Here is a 20587-nt window from a genome sequence, read left to right as displayed (position 1 = left end):
CAAAACCCTACAACTTACAACATATTTATATATGTATTAATCCATTTGATCCACTCCTTATCTCTGTAAGGTTGTTGTTCAGTCGCTCAGTCGTGTTTGACTCTTTGTGACCCATGAACTGCAGCACGCCAGGCTTCCCTGTGCTTCACCATCTCCTGGAGATTGCTCAAGCTCATGTCCATTGAGTCGGTGATGCCATCCAACCATCTCATCCTCTGTCATCCCTTTCTCCTCCTGCCTAGAGTCTTTTCTAATGAGTTGGCTCTTTGCATCAGGTGGCCAAAGTATCAAAGCTTCAACTTCAGCATCAGTCCTTCCAGTGACTATTCAGGGTTGATTTCCTTTAAGATTAATTGGTTTGATCTCCTTGAAGTCCAAGGGACTCTCAAGAGTCTTCTCCAACCACAGTTCAAAAGCATCAGTTCTTCAGTGCTCAGCCTTCTTTATAGTCCAACTCTCACATCCATACATAACTACTAGAAAAACCATAGTTTTGACTTTGTTGGCAAAGTAATGTCTCTGCTTTTTAATACTCTGTCTAGGTTTGTCAAAGCTTTTCTTCTAAGGAGGAAGTCTTTTAATTTCATAGCTGCAGTCACCTTCTGCAATAATTTTGGAGCCTAAGAAAATAAAGTGTCATTGTTTCCACTGTTTCCCCACCTATTTGCCGTGAAGTGATGGGACCAGCTGCCGTGATCTTTGCTTTCTGAACGTTGAGTTTTAAGCCAGCTTTTTCACTCTCCTCTTTCACCCTCATCAAGAGGCACTTTAGTTCCTGTGAGGTATGGTTTCTTATTTATTCTCATCTTACAGGTTAGGAATCTAAGGCTCAGGGGGAAAGAGTGACTAGCCCAGGGTCAATAGGTAGCCGGGAACAGAGCAATGATTTCCACATGGGACTCTTAGGTGCCAAGGCCTCTCTACCATACCACATCCTGCTTCTTGTGTTGATTGTAAGGTAGTAGAAAGAACACTAGAGTCCGAAATATTGTTCCAGCTCTGCAGAAAACATACTGTGTAACCCAAGACAGATCTCTTACCCTCTCTGGGCCTCATCACTATCAATCTAGGGCAGTTGTTACAGGGATTAAATGATGTAATAACCGTAAAAGTATCCAGCACAGTCCCTGGCATGGGATAACAGATAAGACTGTTGCAGCAAAAACGGTAATGAGTGAACAGCCTTTTGTACATACCAGCCAAACAGAACTGCAAGAGTTAAAGAGTCTTGGTTATTCTTTAGCTGTTACTACTAACAAACACTTGTAGCTGGACTTGTCCTTCACAAAACTAATTACTCTCTGACTCTATAAATTATACTCTACAGCTGGCACTCTTCTCCCCCTACACTCCCTTGTAGGATTCTGCACCTCCAAAGGAAGAAGCTCACAGTCAATTACTTCAGGGACACCAGAGCAGGTGGTTGAGCTACCTGATGCCAGCTTTTGGCTGTAAACTTGCAGGAAAAAAAAATCATATACAAGACTTTGGTGAGGATATAAAATCTCTCCCTGTTCCCCATAGAAGCAGGGCACAGGTCTTGAGGCACTAGCCGGCTGTGTACTCCTCTTTGCCAGATGAAGCCATTTCTCTATTTCTTCCAAACTCTGCACACATTTTTTTATTCAGCCCTGGGTGACAGGGGGTCAAGATTTTGGCAACAATGTGACCACAAGAAGGGGAAGAGAATGGGGAAAATGATAGTGCATATGTGCAAAGGGTATAGAAGGAGGGACCAAATTCACCAGGCATTGGGTTTCTGGAGGAGGGAAATTTGGACAGAGATTTGAAGAATTCAGAGGCCCTTCCTTCCCTTCCCTCTCTCCCTCTAGTTTCATGTGACTTAGAGGACTGGAGCTTGGGATGTGTAAAAGGGGAGTGACCAGAAGTGAAAAGCTAGGATCCAGGGGAGCATATTACAGGGGCCTTGAAAGTGAAGCCAAGGAGTTTGACTTTTGCCATTGTAAGATTTTAAAGGGGCAAGCATCCTGATCCATTTTGCAGATTTGCAGTTTAAAAAGGTCATTTTTACTGCAGCAAGAACAGCAGACAGGAGGAGGAGCCTGGAGGCCAAAGGACCATTGTGGGGGAAGGGGGGAGAGCTGATGGAGATGCCCAATCCAAAGTCTCCAGAGGCCACCTCCCACTGAGAAAAGATCAAGCAAGGGAAATGATGAATGTAGCAGTACACTGAAACTGCCGCCAGCTGCCGGCCAAGGTGTGAAAGGTGGTTTGTTATGCTTCTGTTAAGTGAGAGGCCTTTTGGAGGGGCGTAGAGCCTCCAGCCTCTGTGGTTAGAGCCTGCAGACAAAGGACAGTGGGAGTTAGAGTTAGTGTTTATCTCCATTGTCAGATGCTGAGCAGGAGCCTCACCTCAGAACTCCACCTTAAGGGAGGGGAGGATGCAAGTTCTCCAGCACAAAGTTTGAGGGGGAGGGGTCCTTTGAAAGATGCTCCCTCTCCTCCCCCATGGCCAGCGGGTGAGCTAGATGAGCAGAGGGTCAAGTGACCATTCCCCTGGCTTCTCCCCTCCCAAGGCAGCTCATCTTTCCAGATTACACACACCATTCCTGATCAGAGACAACTTGGTTTACTAATAATGGTAATAATCCACAATGGCACTTCCTATCAGCTAGCCTAAAGCATTACTAAGTTACTGTTTACTCCTCACAACAGCTCTATTAGAGCTGCAGAAACTCAGAGAGTAACTTCCCTAAAATAACCCAGAGCTGGTAAATGCCAGGGCTGGAACCTGAACCCTGTTCAAGCTGGGGGCCCTCACCAGGCACGAACTGGCAGGTCTCTCCCACCTCCAGGCCAGGAAGAAGTAGGAGCAGGAAGGTCTGACCCTTCTTGACGGTCCCAGGATGCACAGAGAACCACTAGGGGATGCACCGTTGAATGTCAACAGCATCCTTATTAAGCACGACTGTGAGGAGACCGGGTGCAAAGAGGCCTATGGTACAATTTCAAAGACAGTGTGATGAGACGTCTGAGCTGGTGGCCTCCCAGTTCCAGAAGCTGGGATTCTAATGAGGGGAGGACAGTGAGAAGCAGAAAGGAGGGAGAGGAGCTTTCCCTGTCCCAGAATGGTAGGACTAGGCTCCCAGCCTTCTCCCTGCACCTCCCTAACTGCCAGGGGCCCCAGGCCTCGCCATCCCAGGGGAGCAGAGTCGCCACCAGCACCACCACCACCACGCAACCACACAGGCTAGCGCCAGTGAGTGCCTGCAAGAGCACTTTGTCCTCAGGGAAGCCGATTTGTTTTTGCTGCTCTGAGGCCCGGGGTAGTGGCCTCTACTCCTCCCTCCCCGTCTCCTTACTTGTCTCTCTCCTTTCCCAGGCAGACAAGCAGACACAGACTCAGAAGCCCAAGCAAATTTTTTTTTAATTAAAAAAAAAAAAAAGTAATAAAAGGAACAAAAAGACTGGGTGTGCAAGTCTGGGCTACTGTAAAGGGAACACTGCCCAATCTCTACACAGTAGGAAAGCTCCTGGGAGGTCCAGGGTTCAAGGCCAAAACCTCCCACAGTCCCCAGGCCATATACTTCTGGGGTGCCTGAGAACTAACACCTCCTTCAACCCCAGAGTGTCTGGGTGTGCAGGGAGACTCAAATTCAAGCCCCCCAACCAAACACACACACTCCTTGTAGGGAATGCATCCAACAGGCAATTTCTTCCCCCTAACTCTCAAGCGAAAAAGGTTTCTTGGATGCTTTTCTGCACTTTTCACCATAAGGAAGGGTGAGAGAAGATGGGCTGCAGAGGGAGGAATAGATTTAAACTGCTCCGTTTCCCTTCTTAGAAATCTAACCAGAAGTCGATGATTCCCTCCAGGAAAAGAAAAAAAAAAATTCTGTTTCCCTCTCTCTCTCCTCTCTTGCCAGCTTTTCTGCCTAAGCCTGACTGTCTCTCTGTCGATTCGTCTTTCAGACACACACACACACACACACACACACACACACACACACACACACACACACACACACTCCGGCGACCTCCAGATGTTCCCGACCGTGCGGCCATCTGCTAAGGCTCAGGCGCTCCGGGGAAGCGGGAAGGAACCCCGGGATGCAGAAAGCTAGGAGCAAGGCCGACTAGAGTGGGTGGGAGCTGCATGCGCACTTTTGAGACGCTCCCTAGGATGGAACCCGGGCTAGGAACGGGCTCTGCCGGCGGGCGGGGGCGCGGAGTGGGGAGCGCTCCGGGAAAGGCCAGCACTTTAGCGACGCTCCCTAAGTCGCTGGGCGGCCGGCGGGAGCCGCCACTGGGCGCCGGGCGGGCGGGGGAGCGCCCTACGGCGGGCGGGGGCCGGGGGGCGGGCCGCGCCGCGCCGAGAAAAGCGCCGGCCGGAGGGCCCGCGGCCGGGCCGCCTGGGTGAGCGTGCCGAGGCGGCTGCGGCGCAGGCTTCCAGGTGGGTACGGGTCTCCGGGCAGAGCGGGAGTTCGCGCTGCGGGCGGAGGACCGGAGGCCCCTACCCCAGCCTCGCCGCTCCATCCGGCGGGCGAGCCGCGCTGGCCGCAGGGGCGGGGCCGGGGCCCCTCAACTTTTCCCGGACCCAGGGCGTCGGCAGCGGCCGCCTGACGCGCGGGGCTCGGCCAGAGTGAGGAACCCGGACCTAGAAGGGGGGCTTCCAGGAGACAAAGGCTCTGACCCGGGGCCGTGGGCGTCGGCCGGCGCCTCTGGGGTCTTTGTGCGGACACGTGCGTTTGTGGCTCTTTGTGAATTTGGTCCGGGGCCATGCATCTGCCCGTGCCTTTGTGGGTCCGTGATTTGGGGAAGGGGGCAAGGACCCGGGATGGGGGCCCGCGTTTGCTTGTGGATGTGGGTGGGCGCATCGTTTTGTCCGCGTACGTGGTCTGTGCCTGTCGACGTGTCTGGGTTGGGTGTCCGCGGAGTATGTGCGCGCCGAGAGCCAGACACCGCCCCAACTCCTCGCTCCCCTCAGTCCACCCGGGCCGACTTAGCTTCAAACTTTTCTCTGCGTTCCTCCTCCCCGCTGCATCCCGGGCCGGGGGGTGAGGGGGCGCTGGCAGTCCTCCCTTCCTACACCTCAGGGGTCTTTAGAGCCGAGAGGGGATGGAATAGGATTGATGGGTGGGGGGATCGGCAGCGCCTGAAGACCGATCCGAGCCAAGGCTGGGCAGAGCGTGCCGGACACCCCAGGCGAAGCGGCTGAGAGTAGAGAGGTAACAGCGGGTCCTGGCCCCCCGACTTGGGGGCTGAAGAGAGGAGAGGAACGGGCACCGGTGTGCCCCGCCCCACGCTTCTCGGAGAGAGTGTATGTGACCGAGAGGGACTTGTCTTTTCGGCGGAGAGGCCAGCCCCTGGGTACCCCCGTCCCCCTCCCCCTCCCCACGCTCCTCCTCTTCGAGATCCGCACTCGGTTTGCATCCCACCCCTGGGGTGAGGGGGTTGAACCGTCCAGTCCCAAAGGTGGAAAGGTGATGACGGCTACCGGGACCTCCAGCTGGGCTGCTGGCAGTAGGAACCTTGCACACTCTAGTTTCAAATGGGACATCCACTGGCCCACAGTATGGCACTAGGCAAGTTGCTTAACCTTTCTGAGTCGCAATCACCCTGTCCTGGATGGGGTGAAAACTCTCTGGCGAGGGAGAGCCTGCGGTGGGGATGAGCAGCGCAGCCAGGGCCGGCCAGAATGCAGTGCCCACCCACACTTGCCTGGCGGAGGAGGTGACTCAGGAGCTTCTGATCCTCCTGCCTGCTCTACCCTTCGATAAGTTCAGACTTGCAGAGTTCAGGTCTGATCTGTGAGGGAGGGCTCAGGCTGCCGGGAGCCTGCTCTTTGATCCTGGGTGGCAAAGATAAACCCAACAACCCCCCTCCCTCCCCTACCCCTTGCCAGTCTTTAACCTAGAATTTTGCTAGGTCCTGCAGATGTGAAGGGTGGGTACAAGCCACTAACCTTGGAAGGAGGCAACTGTGGGCGCTTTCCTTTCCCTCTTTGGGCCTCAGTTTCCCTGCTGGAAAAGGGGTTACTGACAGCCTCCTTCTTCCCTTCCTATTGTGGCTGACTGGTTGAGACCCTAGAACCTGGAAACACTTTGATATTTAACTTTCATTCTGACTTGGCACTAATTTATGCTTTTGAAGAGGGAGAGGGGAGATGGCTGTGAAGTTATGTAGAGACTAAGGCCTTCCTGGAGTCCCTGAAGTCCAGGAAGGCTGAAAAGCAGCACAATGGGGAAGTGGGGGGAACACACTGGGAAAAGAGGCAGAAAGTGCCTCCCCCCTAGGGAACTGTACTGCATGACTCTGTGTGTCCCGAAACAGCACAGGGGTGGTCAGCATTGTGGACTGCCAGATGCAAGATTGGGGAAGAAGGGGTGGAATTCAACCTGAGGCTGGGAGGGATTGCAGGGGCCACAGATGAGGGCCTTGAATGCCATACCTAGGAGCGGAGATCTAGGCAGTGGAGAGCTGCTGGAGGGTTTTTTAAGCTGGCATGATAGGGTGGAGTTGTAATTCTCAGAAACTGTCCTCTGGCTCGTGGGTGGTGCTGGAGCCTGGGAAGCCAGTCTGGAGGCTTGAGTGCTCCAGCCTCTTAGAATCAGGAGATTTTCACTTGTTTCATTGCTTCCTAGCTCTGTGACCCTGGGCACGTGACTACCTCTCTGATTCTCAGTCTCCTCATCTTTCAAATGAGGATAGTAATTCTGGTCTCACTGACTGTTATGGATGTTAAATATGATGACAAACTACCTGTGCTAATACAACAAGAAGAAGTTTGTGGCCTGTATTACATTGTGCAGACATCTGTTGAACTGCACTAACAATAGAAGGCAGAGCCAGTATCTACTATGGGTCCTAAACCTTAGTTCACCACCTGGCAAAAGCCCTAAGTATCCTGCAAGCTTGGATCAACTGGTACCCTCCTAGCAAAGGGAAGCTTTTTGCTCAGGGCATTTCTCCCATCTGGCTTACCCACTTCACATGGCCAGGTCCACGCAGGAGAGGAGCTGGACCATCAGATTTGGAGGTAGCCACACATCACAAAGTGTGATGAACCTTGACAGGGGTGGCCCAGGAGGAGAGTGACCTTTACTGGATGAAGGGCAAGTTAGACTGGGAAAACCTCACTGAGGAGGTGACTTTTGAATCCAATGAGTGAGAATTTGTATGGAGGACAAAGAAAAGGGTGTCTCTATCATCTTCACTGAAGTGCAGAGATGTGGAGCCCAAGGAGAAAGACAGGCCCCTAAACAGGCAAGCTCTCTTGGCAGGAGAGGTTTTAAAGCAGGAGTGGTGGTGCCGTCCTGATCTGTCTGGATGGCGTTCTGGTGCCCAGCAAGGCTGGCAGTTGGAGGCAGAGGGCCAGGAATGAGGCTGTTGCAGCAGTCCTGGCCAGGAGGCCTCCTGGACCTGACCGGGCAAGGCCAAAGCGAGAGGGAGGGAAAGACAGTGAGCCACCCACCCAGGGGTAGCTGCTAAGTCTCAGGTCCTCATTCTGTCACCGGTGACACACCTACTTCAGCCTCCTTCAGCCTCTGCGATATTTCCACACTCCCTTATCAACTCGCTGGCAGAGCACCTGTAGCCCAAGTGAAGCCCCAGAGGGTGCACTGAGAATTCAGGAAGAGTCCGTGTTGGAGTCTTCTCTGTCCTCTGCCCCTGCCTTGCTTTCAGATCTGCTGGTATCACTGCCCCTTTTTCTTTCCTGGTCTCTGAAATCACCCGCTGGTCAGGGGGTGGGGCAGGAACCCACATGCAGTGAGCACCAGTGTGTGCCAGGCCTGGAGCTGAGTCTTCCCTTTACCTCATGTGATCATCAGGGACCTTGTGGGAAGAGCACCAGGTTTCTCACCAGGTTGCAGATGAAGACTTGGCAGGGAGAGGACACACACAGGCCTCCTAGCAGGTGAGGTTCAGTGGGGTGGAGCCCAGTGTGCCTGACTGCAAAAGCCGTTTCCTCCGCCCCATACTGCCTGCCCATGTGCCTACACATGGCTCAGACCAAAGGGAACTTGCCAAGCTTCAGAATGGAGAAAATAGTATTGGGAGCCTTGTCCATTTCTCTGTAGATTTTTCTCCAGGGATGACGTCATGGAGGAGCATAGGCACCGGGTGTCAGAACACCTGGATGCTGAGTCCAGCCTCTGACCTCACTGGCTCTGTGACTCTGGGCAGATCACCGCACTTTTCTGGGTCTCTAGGCAGGTGTACAGTAGATACCATGCCATCCAACCTGCTGATCTTGTAGGGTGACTGAGCAGATGAGAGTTGAGGAGGCAGTGGAAAGACTGAGAGGTGTCCTTTGGTGAGGTGGCAATATTCTAAATGCCTGGTGTATCTTCATATAGTACCTACTCTGTGCCAGGCCTAGCAATCAGCTTCCAAGACTGGAAAGTGAATCTAACCCCATGCCTGCCCACAGGAGCAGAGATAGGTAAATGTAATTATAGTCCAGCACAATCCACATGTGCCCATTTGTAAGTTGAAGCACAGCCATATAAGGAGCATTGGATTTGGTTTGAGATTGGTTCCTGTTCTACCCCACTCAATGTCAGTCTTCTTGTCTGCAGAACAGGGACAGTAGTCCCCATGGTCAAGGGTGGTGGGAAGGCAGAAACAAGCCACTGCTGTAGAAGTGCGTGGTGAGCTGATGTGTTTGCACAGATGTGTGGCATTAGTGGAGAAGGCAATGGCACCCCACTCCAGTACTCCTGCCTGGAAAATCCCATGGGAGAAGCTTGGTAGGCTGCAGTCCATGGGGTCACTAAGAGTCGGACATGACTGAGCAACTTCACTTTCACTTTTCACTTTTATGCATTGGAGAAGGAAATGGCAACCCACTCCAGTGTTCTTGCCTGGAGAATCCCAGAGATGGGGTAGCCTGGTGGGCTGCCGTCTGTGGGGTCGCACAGAGTCGGACACAACTGAAGCGACTTAGCAGCAGCAGCAGTGGCATTAGTGCCTCTTTTGGGAGACACAACCCTCAAGCCTCCAGGAGTTTGGCCCTAGGCATTCTTTTTGCCTTGCGTTTCCAGAACTGACTTAAGCAGTTGGGGGCCAGGACACTGATGGAATTTCCACCTGGGGATTTCAGTGGCGTCAACTTGCGTACGGTCACGATGAAGGGTGGGACGTGACTCAGCACTGAGCAGCCAGTGGAGACAAACCCATCCTGGGTGGATGCTCAGCCCCGTGCCCAGCTCGTCCCTTTACAAGAGGCTCCCCCTTAAAGACGTGGTGAGGAGCTGGCGAATCTGTGGGCCAGAGATGCTGGGGTGCTGGTGACTGGGACCAGGAGAACACGAGCTGGAACCCCTACCCCCGGATAGGCCTCAGAGGAGAAAGGAGATGGGGGCCTTGCCAACAGACACCAGCGCAGTGACCACAGGCTGTTAGCACAAGTAGTCAAAGCCCTGCTGGGTGCCTGGCCCCTCTTAGGGCAGCTGGGAGGAGAGGGAAAGAACAACAAATAACATGGTCATGGCTTTCAGAAAGCTTAATAAATCATCCCCGTCCTTGTCTACTATGCATTCAGTACTCAGCTTGTAGCAGTCACACCAAATATTTCACTTGCTGTCCCCTAATGCTTCCACCAACCCTGTGTTGTCACCCGTGTTGAGGACACTGAGCCTCAGCAAGGTTGAGACGTGCCCGAGGCCAGTAGGTACAGAGCTGAACTGTCCCACAGTTGACTGGGCCCTCCATTCATCCAGCAAGTTTGCCATGCCTGCCAGGCCTGGCTCCGGCCCCAGGTGGGGGAAGGGTTAACAGGTGAAGAAAGCAGGGTCACCGCCCCAAGATGCTTCACACTTCAAGTCAGGAAACAGGCAGGTCAATAAAGGCAGAGAATTTACCTAGTGTGTGTCTGAAGGTGTGTTGACAGTACGGAGCGGAGCGAGAGGCCCCGGGAAGCCAGGAGAGGAGGGGGAGTGGCCCAGGGGCCTGAGTGGACAGAACGGGCTTTGTTGCACTCGCAGGGCTGGGGCAGGCCTGGGGGATTCGGCTGTCCTGGCAGTGGTGTGAGGCATCCAGACCCAGGTCCCAGGTTTCCTTGCCATCACAGTCCCTCTCTGGGCCTCAGTTACCGTGATCTCGGAGGGGCCTTCCAGCTCTTCCAGCCCTGGAATCCTCTTGAGTTTGGGGAAGTGTGCGCTAAGGCTGAGACTTGTTCCGAGGCCACCACCATAGGTTCACATCAAGATGGAACTTTCAACCCAAAGAGGGAGGACCATGCGGGCAGATCTGCACAAAGGTGCAGATACCTGTGTGCCAGAGAGAACTTGGTTTCTGTAGATAAAGTGGAAGTCAGGAGGTTTCCAAGAAGGGGCATGATCTAGCCAGAGCTGCTTGAGAGGCTCTCCTAGCAGGGTCTGGGGTGTTGCAGTGGGGAGACCTGCCTGGGGACCTCTTAGGGTCCCACCACTGACACTGTAACTTTCCTTAGAGTCCTGATGGACCCATCAAGGAATCACTCATGGCCCCTGCCCAGCGGACCTCATGCCGCTAAGCCTTTGTCCGGCTGCCCTTATGTTCTGTAACCTGGATCATCAGTAGATGACTTTGATCTGCAGGTTAGGGTTTGGAGAGTAAGTGAAGTATCCTCTATTGGCCTTCCATGGTGAATACCTGCCTGCCTTTCCCTTTCTCCCGAGTGTAGATCACAGGGTCTCGAGAGAAGGAAGGAGGCAGAATAAGTTGCACAAGACAAGAAAACTGAGGCTCCAAGAAAGAAAACTCTAAAGTTCACACAGTTAGTAGCAGGGCTGGGACTAGAGTCCTGGTCTCCTGGATCTAAGGCAGGTGCTAGTGATCTTGATACGAGTTGGTCTCCTGTCCCTGTTGCTGGTTTGTAAGCCTCATGGGGACGGAGGCCCTGGGATCTCCTGCCCTGACCCCAGCATGCACCTCACAGGGCCTAACAGACTGCCTTGCCCTCTGCAATTTAGTGCTGTGGTTGATTGTGTCTGCAGTGGATATGGGTAGAGGTGGAATGAAAAGACACAGTCTTTCAATTATATGGCTTCCACCCCCTTGGGGCCCCATTTCTCTATAGGGATGTCGGTCTTCTGAGTCTCATCTTCACAGCCATCTTCTCTGCGGCTAATGGAACCATCATTAGTATCCCAGAATCACAGCTGAAGGAACTGGTCCAGAGAGGTTGTGACTTGCTCAGTTCTACTGCAAGTTGATGTCGAGAGTCTTCTCAGTCCCTATGCAGGCCTTTCCTCTCCGTATGAGCTGAGGCTAGCGGTTTTTGTGAAGAGGAACTCACATTAGTCATCCCTTCCCAGGCCCAGCAGCCCTGTTGAGAAACAGCATAGCTTGGCTTCCCAGGAAGAACTGCTTTCCTGGAGGGCAGTAGTAAGACCTTTGTCATGTTTGATAAGTGTCTGCTGAAGGAAGAGAAATCCCCACCCCAGCCACTCCCTGTCTGTGGAGGAGGGCAGGGGAGCCCCCACTGTACCCTCCCCCGTGCGGGGAACCATGCTCAGGTGCCCCCCCCCACAAGTACGTTTCATCCTCTTGACAGGCCTGTGACATGGCTATTAACACCTGTATTTGACACATGAGGAGGCTGAGGCTTGGAGATTGTGGCTAGCCAAGGTCAGAGAAAGCAGAGATGGCCATGAGACAGTTCTATGAGTCTTTATTACTCAGTCTGTTTTATATATATATATATATATATATATATATATATATATATATATATATATAGTTATTATGCGAGGAAATAAGAGGGGGAAAAGGAGATTAAGACATGGTGAAACCACCCAAAGTTCTGCCATCTAAAGGAAGACCATTACCGGGTTGACAGACTTTCTTCTAGACTTTCTAAAATTACAATTTAGGTTTGTTGTTTTTTTTTTTAATGTATAGTTTTCTTAGCATGTACTTTACCCTCATGATCCTTAGCATTATGGCACCAGCCCCCTCCTACATGAGACTGCAGACTCTTCTGAGCACTATTTTTATTGACTCCATAAGATCCCTCGGAGAGTTCCACAGGCATCTTGAGGGGACTGGGAAGTGCTGGGCCTGGAGTCAGAAGGGCAGAGCCTGAGCATCCGCTGCCGTCACCTCACTGGGACCCAGGGACAAGATGAGGGACCTCAGCTTTCTCATCTAGAAAGTGAGGGATTGCACGCCCTGCTCTGCAGCCCTCACAGCTCAAATAAGCAAAAGTCTTTTGGAAAATATCAAGGGCTGTGCCCTTGGCAGGGGTTTTCCTTATCTTCCCTCAGTTTCCTCCTGGGAAAGTTCTGCCCTGCCTTTGGCTCCAAGCAGCAAAACCAGACCTCAGCATCTCTGAGTCACTCACACAAAGGCACTCCTCCTTACGTTACCCAAAAGGGGACATGACCTCTGAGCAGAGCAGGGGTACCAACCCTCAAAGACCACTAGCCCACGTCTCTACCTTTGCCCCCTGCTGGCTCCAAAGTTGAGAGACCTTCCATAAATTTCTCTTTTCTCTTTTTCTTCTCCCAGGAAAAGATAAGGAAAACCCCTACCAAGGGCACAGCCCTTGATATTTTCCAAAAGACCTTTGCTTATTTGACCTTGTGAGGGCTGCAGAGCAGGGCATGTAATCCCTCACTTTCCAGATGAGAAAGCTGAGATCCTTCATCTTATCCCTGGGTCCCCAGTGAGGTGATAGCAGCGGATCCTCAGGCTCTGACCTTCTGATTCCAGGCCCAGGGCTTCCCAGTCCCAGCCGTGTGGGACAACCCTGAGAGACCTCTGGGCTCTGCTGTGACCTCAGGAACACCCAAGAGCCACTGAGTATTAGGAAGCTGGGCACTGACGGTCACAGCGGCCAACAGGAGCTGGAGCCCGGCCGTGGGACCCTGGACGTTTAGCGCTTTCCCCAGCAACACACAGAAGTGCATGTTCCACCTGAACCTAGCCAGTTACAAGGCTACAAAGGCCTGAGTTCACATGCTGGTCTCTGGCACCTGGCACCTTCCTTTGCCATCCTCAGTTTCCTCCCCTGTAACATGGACATAAGACTGACCTCCTGGAGTGACCGAGAATGACCTAAGGGGACATGTGACTGGCACGTAGTGAGGACAGGCTCAGTTACTGTCAGCACTTTCCACTCAATGTCCAGGCCTGGCCCAGAACAGGGGCCCACGGAGAGGTGTCCACAGTGCAGGCTCAGCAGGGACCTTGTCGGGGTGTCCTGGGAGCATCACAAGCAGTTTTGCAGGCGGGTCTCCATCCACACTCCTGCTCCCCTGGCCCGGTGATGACCACCCAGCACATGTGCACAGTGCCTCACAGTTTGCATTGCACTGTATGTGACTTGCATCAGTGTGTGTGAGGCGGGCAGAAATTACTGCCTTGTGGTACAGAGGACAAAGCCGAGGGCTGGAGAGGCCCCTCGTGGCGGGGGAGGGGGGGTTGGGGAGCCCTGAGCTGAGTTACATAAGCAGGAGCTCATGAGGGGCCGTTTGGCACTTGAGAGGCACATTGTATAATCACCTTTGGGAATGAAGGGTAATCTTAGGCCTTTTTGTGTGCATTTGGTGTTTGTTTAAACCCCAGGAAGGGGTGGGTGTGAGCAGATCAGCTTAGCAGGGAAGGTGAGGCCCTAGGTAGTAATGAACTCCTGCTGTGAGAAGCTTACCCGGGGAACAAAAGGGGTGTGAAGCAACTTAATATTTTCCTTTTGGTTCCAGACATTGGAACACTCTGTCCAGCCTCAATTGGGACCGAGCCCAGGATGCACCTGGGCTGGGTTTAATCCTCAAATTGGACTCTACGAAAGAAAGGGGTGGGAGAGGAGGGGCCTGCAGAGGGAGGCCCAGGGAGAAGAGCCCAAGTGCAGATCAAGTGGCTGCCCCTTTAAAGTTTCATGTAGAACTGGTAATGCGATCCTGCTGCTCCCCCATCCACCCTCCCTAAAGGCCAGGGGGAGGAAGGTGGGGGGGACGGTGGGGCAGGGGTGCAGAGCGGGGAGCTGGGCCACTCCAGCTGAAGGATCTGCTGGCGTGAGGCTTGGTGTCTTCTGTCTCTGGGCTGAGGAGCTGCTCTTCTAGGGGGAGAGGGTGATCGCAGACTGTCCAGTTAGAAGCTTTCTTTCACTGCTCAGCCTTCTCTCTCACCCTCCAGGAGCTACAGATGTGTGTGGGGATGAGTGTTGAAGGTGGCAGTGTACAGGTGGTGCTTGGCATCAATGGCAGCTGCTGTTACAGTTATCCAGGGAGAGACGACGAAGCCAGGGGAGGGGCAGTGGCTTGTATTGTAGCCCCCGTCGGTGGGAAGAGGCCCTCTTGGATCGCATCTCCTGCCAGTCCAGGAGGCAGCAGAGGAAAGTAGAATTAGGACTGAGCAGGCCTGGGTTCTAATCCTGCCCTGCTTTTTACGTATGGGTTTTGGGTAAAACCCTTTTTGTCTCTGAGCCTCTATTTATTTATCTGTATAATAGGGGGCACAGCCCAGCTGCCTGCCGTGGGTTAAAGGAAGGGCCAGAATAGTGTAATCACTCTAACAGCTTGGGGGTCAAGGTGGGCAAGGGGAAGGGACTCAGCAGAGTGGTCCCCAGGGCCCATCTGGAAGTCTAGACGCAGGGTCCCCTGTTGGAATGAAGGATCTTGTCCCTAGAGGCCAGGCCAGGGGAGAGGGCTTATGACTGTGAACCCAGCCATCGTTACCCACAAAAGGAGTGAGGAGGGGACAGTCGCAGCAGGCCCACCTTGCAGGAGAGGCCTCAGTCTGGGAAGCTGGAGCAGGGGTTTCAGGCACAGCTCAGCACGACAGTGAGCCAGGCCCTTTGAGCGCCGTTCAGATCCGCTCCCACTCACGTGTGGCCGTGCATGGCTTTCTGAACCTCAGTCAGTTCCCTCTTCGTGAAGTGCTGACAAGATTGCTGCCGTGTGGCTTCTGTGGCTGTGAGGGCTGAGTGAGGCTGTGCAGGGAGCCGGCGAGCACAGCACCAAGCCCGCAGCACAGGCTCCGCAGAGGTGAGGGGGAGCACTCCCCAAAAGCACCTGCCCTTCACATCCCACGGCAGAACAGTGAACACGCACGGAAGACTCAGGCTCCCACCTTCACCCCAGAATAGGCCCACTGTCACCTGCCAGTCTTATTCAAGAAAGGGTTCGCACACTTGCAGTTTAAAACCCAGCCATCTAGCCTAACTCGCCGTATCATACAGATGGGGAGACTGAGGCCAGAGAGGAACAGGGACTAGGAATTATTTGAGGAAGGGGTATTCAGGGAAAGCGTCTAGGGGCACTGAGGGGCATGTGGCTATTTTCAGCTGTGCCTACACTCATTGGCTGGTGTCTTCCAGGGTGGGCGAGAATCATCTGGAATGGGGTGTGTGCGTGCATGCTTATAGTCAGTTCAGTTGTGTCCGATTCCTTGTGACGCTTTGGACTGTAACCCTCCAGGCTCCTCTGTCTATGGGATTCTCCAGGCAAGAATAGTGGAGTTGGTTGCCATGCCCTTCTCCAGGGGATTCCCCAACCAGGGATTGCTCCTGAATCTCTTACGTCTCCTGCATTAACAGGCAGGTTCTTCACCACTAATGCTGCCTGGGAAGCCCCTTGAACAGGGTACCCACTGCTGACCCTCACCTGTGGCTCTCTTTCCAGCCCCACCATGCCGTGGCCCCTGCTGCCGCTCCTGCTGCTGCTGCTGCTGCTGGCTGCAAGCGGGGCCCAGACCACCCGGCCCTGCTTCCCCGGGTGCCAGTGCGAGGTGGAGACCTTCGGCCTCTTTGACAGCTTCAGCCTGACACGGGTGGATTGCAGTGGCCTGGGCCCCCATATCGTGCCCGTGCCCATCCCCCTGGACACAGCCCACCTGGACCTGTCCTCAAATCGGCTGGAGACGGTGAACGAGTCCGTGTTGGCAGGGCCGGGCTACACCACGCTGTCTGGTCTGGATCTCAGCCACAACCTGCTCACCAGCCTCTCGCCCACGGCCTTCTCCCGCCTCCGCTACCTGGAGTCGCTCGACCTCAGCCACAATGGCCTGGCCGCCCTGCCCGCCGAGAGCTTCACCAGCTCACCCCTGAGCGACGTGAACCTGAGCCATAACCGGCTCCGCGAGGTCTCCGTGTCTGCCTTTGCCACCCACAGCCAGGGCAGGGCGCTGCACCTGGACCTCTCCCACAACCTCCTCCACCGCCTGCTGCCCCATTCCTCGCAGGCTGGCCGGCCGGCGCCCACCATTCAGAGCCTCAACCTGGCCTGGAACCGGCTCCGCGCTGTGCCCGACCTCCGGGGCCTGCCCCTGCGCTACCTGAGCCTGGATGGGAACCCGCTGGCAGCCATCGGCCCCGGCACCTTTGAGGGGTTGGCGGGCCTCACTCACCTATCGCTGGGCAGCCTGCAGGGTCTCCCCAGGCTGGCGCCCCACGGCTTCCACGAGCTGCAGGGCCTGCAGGTCCTGGACTTGTCCAGCAACCCCAGGCTCCAGTGGGCAGGGCCTGAGGTGTTCTCAGGCCTGGGCTCCCTGCAGGAGCTGGACCTGTCGGGCACGGGCCTGGTGCCCCTGCCCGAGAAGCTGCTCGTCCACCTCCCTGCACTGCAGAGCATCAGCGTGGGCCAGGGCGTGCAGTGCCGGCGCCTGGTGCGGGAGGGCACCTACCCACGGCAGCCTGGCTTCACCCCCAAGGTGGCCCTGCACTGCATAGACACCCAGGAGTTAGGTGCCAGGGGCTCCAATACCTTGTGACGAATAGTGTGGCCTGGGGCCGTGTAACAGACTGTGCCCTGGGTTTCCTCAGGTCCTGGGTAATTTATATTCTAATGTGCCAATGCCCATAGGGACTCTCCGTTCCTGTGTGGCAGCATCATTGAAAGAGAGGCTTTTTTTTTTCAAAAAAAAAAGAGGCTTTGAACCTGGGACCCACACCCAGGAGGAAAGTTTTGCCCGTCTGTCTATGTTGCTCCCCAGACCATAAGCGGAGGGTCTTCGATGCCAAACCAGACAGCAGCCCCCTGCTGTCCTTCCCCACTTGTCCCCAAAGTGCCTTCCCTGAGGCCTGGACCAACCTGACCTGTGACAGGAGAGGGGCGGGAGGGAGGTCCAGCCACTCGGATGTGGGTTCTTCTATGACATAAATCTCTCTCTGTTCTGGCCATGTGAGGCCTACCTCATTCTTTTTTATTCCCCTAGAACTCTGGATAGGACTTCAGTTATAGAAAGGATGGGAGAAAAATGTCAAGCCCACTTCCTCATGTGACAGATGGGGAAACTGAGGCCTAGAGAAGGAAAGATGGTGTTCAGAGGTCTTCCAGCAGCAGAGGCATGAGTGAATCAGTGTCTTGCCTGCCTGCCCACAGGGCCCATTTGCGCTTTTCTCTCTTCTCTAAATCATGTCCCCCCTCCCCTTTCTGGGCTCCCCCTTGCTTCCAAGACTCACATCCTCCCATTTGCGCCCTTTCCCTGTCATCCCCGGGAGGGCAGGCCAGGGCCTCGAGGGTGGCGCTCTGGGCCCAGTAACTAGCTGTGGCACAGGTTAAGTCAGTTCACCTCGGAGCCTCTGGAAGCCTCAGGGGTGCCAGTCCCAGTTTCCCACTCGGGTGGCATCCCCCAGCATCCAGAACGGAAATGTGCTCCTTGACCCCTGAGGTCCTGCCTTTAGCTGGTTCCCCAGGACCTGATGCAGCCCTGGAGCCCTGCCAGCTCCAAGGGGCCTCCTGGAGTCAGCCCCTACTGGCCTTGTGCCCGACAGCCCAGCTCAGCCTACTGTGAACGCAGCCAAGGAGGCAGGGTAGCCCCCACCCATGTTTATGCTTCCCCACCAGGGTGGCATCTCAGCTTCCCAGCCCTGGGCGCTTTCCTTAGTATCAGTTTCATAAAAGTTGTTGCCTTTTTAATGGACTGTCACTTAGCACCACCCCCCGCATCCAGGTCCCTGCTGGCAGGGGATTGGAAATATGTCATTTTTAAAGAAGGAAGATATTGCATTTGTTCACTTTTGTAACACTGTCCTGGGGATGAGCTGGGAGAAGAGGCGTTGGGTAGAAGTCAAGCCGTACGTCGCCATGTGGGCATCCGTGGGGCTGGTCCCTCAGAGACGCCCACAGGACAACGAGAGCTCTGTCCTCCCCCACGAGCCACACCCAACACCTTGGTTTAATAAACACTACAAAGAGTCTTCTTCTTGCCATCATTTGACCAGCATCCATTGACACTCCCCAGATGGGTCTCTGGGGCCACAAGGATGAATCAAGCCAAGCTTGGTCCCTCTGAAAAGCCCAATAACCTCCTAGGATTAGGGGAGTGAGGGAGGGAGTTCCTTGGGGTGGAACCTTTCAGTGCAACTTACCCTTTGTCCACCTTCCTTACCTCCTCTCTCCCTGCCTCCCCAGCCCCAGCTGTCAGGCCCTTGCATGCCTCTGCCTTTGCTCAGGGTGTTACTCTGGGACCGGGCCCTTGCCGCCCCCACCCCAGCTTCTCTGCTCCTTCCCAGCCTAATAGACCCAGTTTCTGCCTCGTCTCCTTAGAAGCTTTCCCCAAGGTCTCCACCACCCCTCCCGCCACCTCCCTCTAAGCTCCAGCAGTACTGTGTTCCTTCTTGGCGTCTGAATGCTGTGGTACCCTCTCCTGCTCACGCACGGCCTGTGACAGGGAACCCACTTCCAGCTCATCTGAATGGCACTGCTGTCAGCAAGTTCTTCCTTCTGACTGGCCGAGATCTGCAGCAATATATCCGTAACGGTCGCCGCCACCACCAAGCTCGCCCTGTCTGTTCTGGGACTCAAGTTCCTGGGACGGGAGGGGACAGGGCACACAGAAGAGCAGCACCGGGAGCTGCGCAGGCCCCGGGGTGGGGTCAGGGCGGCTTCCTGGAGGAGGCTCACCCGTGGAGTCACGAACAAGCGGACCTGGACAGGGGGCTGGCACTCAGGAAGGGCCGTCGGTGAGCAGCAGCACAAACTCCCCGGACATTCACGCTGTGTGTGTAGTTGGGGTGCTTGCCCATCACGAGGCTTAAGCCCCCAGGGCTCGGACTCCCTGAGCCAGAGGCTGGCCACCACCAACATGGGAAAGGCCTGAAGCGAGGGGGACAGGAAAGGATCCGAGTGAGACCGCAGCCTTCACAGTCCTGACTGGTACTTCATCCTCCCACATTCCTTGGGGCAGGAGAGACCTCAAATACAGGGGTGGAGGGAGGGATCCCTAAGACTTTCACCCAAAGCCCCATTTGAAGAAAGCGTCCTTGGGGGAGGGCTATGGAACATAGGGGTCTTACAGTTAGTGGTACTGAAATCGGAGGAAAGGTAGCCGGGGCTCCTGCAAGTCACCTGGCCCTAAGCTGCAGCTTCTACATCTGCAAAATGGGGCAGGGAGGGAAGCGCCGGCAGGAGGGTGGGCTCCGCCTTGCCAGTGAGGGCATCGCCTTGCACACCTCCAGCGCCTGCGTGGCCTCACAGAACCAGGCGTTCCCGTGACCCCTCCGGTGGCACTCAGCCCGCAGCGCCACCTCGTGGTCGCGCATGGCCAGACACCCCAGATCCGAGGGGTCGCCAAGCGAGGCGTAGAGCCGCTGGAGGCCAAAGTAGCCCAGTGCAGTTTGCGCAGTCATCCCTACTGCCGTCATCCCGCCACACCCAGCTCTCTTGGAATCCTGGGGCAGAGAACGAGGTCATTGGAACCTTACAGAGTCATAGAGATTAGTGCAAACATTCTGTTTTGGAGTTCCCCAAAAAGGGTTAAAATTGTGTGATTTCGGCCAAGTCACTTTTCTTCTCTGAGCCTGGAAAATGGGGATGAAAATATCTCCCTGCACAGGACTGTATGAAGAGGAAAGGAAGTAACATTTGTAAACAGTCAGGTGCAGTGCCTGGCAGAAAATACAGACTCCAGAAATGCTTGTTTTCTCATTCAACCATAGATTGTAGAACCACGTGGTCGTAGACTCATATTTTGATATCTGATTTAGAACTGAAGGATTTCATAAAGCTTTAGGATGGTAGACCTGCAGAGCCATAGTGTGGCCCACGGGACCTTTGCTCTGTGCACCTAGGCAGAATAGACCCTCAACACACATGCCAGCTGAGTTGCAGAGGTGGGGAAACAGCTGAGCACAGTTTGTCATCATAGCACAGGCCACAAACATTTCACTGCACCTCATTAATAATTCAGTTGTGATTTACTGGGCACGTGTCCTGGGACACGGTGTACATGCGATCCTTTCCTCCTCATAACTGCCCTGGGCCTTACTGTCACCATACACAGCTGAGGAAACTATCCTGTTCCTGGCTTCATCTGTCAGATGGTGAGTCTGGCATTCCTGGCTGTCCCCCCTCAGTGTCCAGGTCAACTGTGCAGGTCACACGTGTCAGAGAGGGCAGAGGTGTTCTGAGAAACCAACAAACACTAGGACTCCATTTTTTTTCTGCTAGAAGAAAAAGAGGGGGTGGAGTTATGCAACTCTAAGTATCTCCAATCAGACCATGGACTCTAGAGCGTCAAAATGTTAGTCACTCCAACTCTGCGACCCCATGGACTGTAGCCCACCAGCCTATGTCCATGGGATTCTCTAGGCAAGAATACTGGAGTGGGTAGCCATGCTCTTCTCCAGGGAATCTTCCCGACCTAGATATTGGACTTGGGTCTCCTGCACTGCAGAGCGTGAAAAGCAAAAGATAAA

At 54.5% G+C, this 20587-nt stretch overlaps 1 protein-coding gene across 1 annotated transcript; it reads left to right on the top strand.

Annotated features, from left to right (window-relative positions):
- TSKU (tsukushi, small leucine rich proteoglycan) lies at positions 4328-18088 on the top strand. Its single transcript, XM_018059313.1, has 2 exons — positions 4328-4414; positions 15573-18088. Exon 2 carries the CDS (start codon positions 15580-15582, stop codon positions 16657-16659), a length of 1080 nt encoding a protein of 359 aa, XP_017914802.1. The 5' UTR covers positions 4328-4414; positions 15573-15579; the 3' UTR covers positions 16660-18088.

This window comes from Capra hircus, chromosome 15 (assembly GCF_001704415.2).
Source record: "Capra hircus breed San Clemente chromosome 15, ASM170441v1, whole genome shotgun sequence".
NCBI lineage: Eukaryota > Metazoa > Chordata > Mammalia > Artiodactyla > Bovidae > Capra > Capra hircus.
This window is presented reverse-complemented; position numbering and strand designations above follow the sequence as displayed.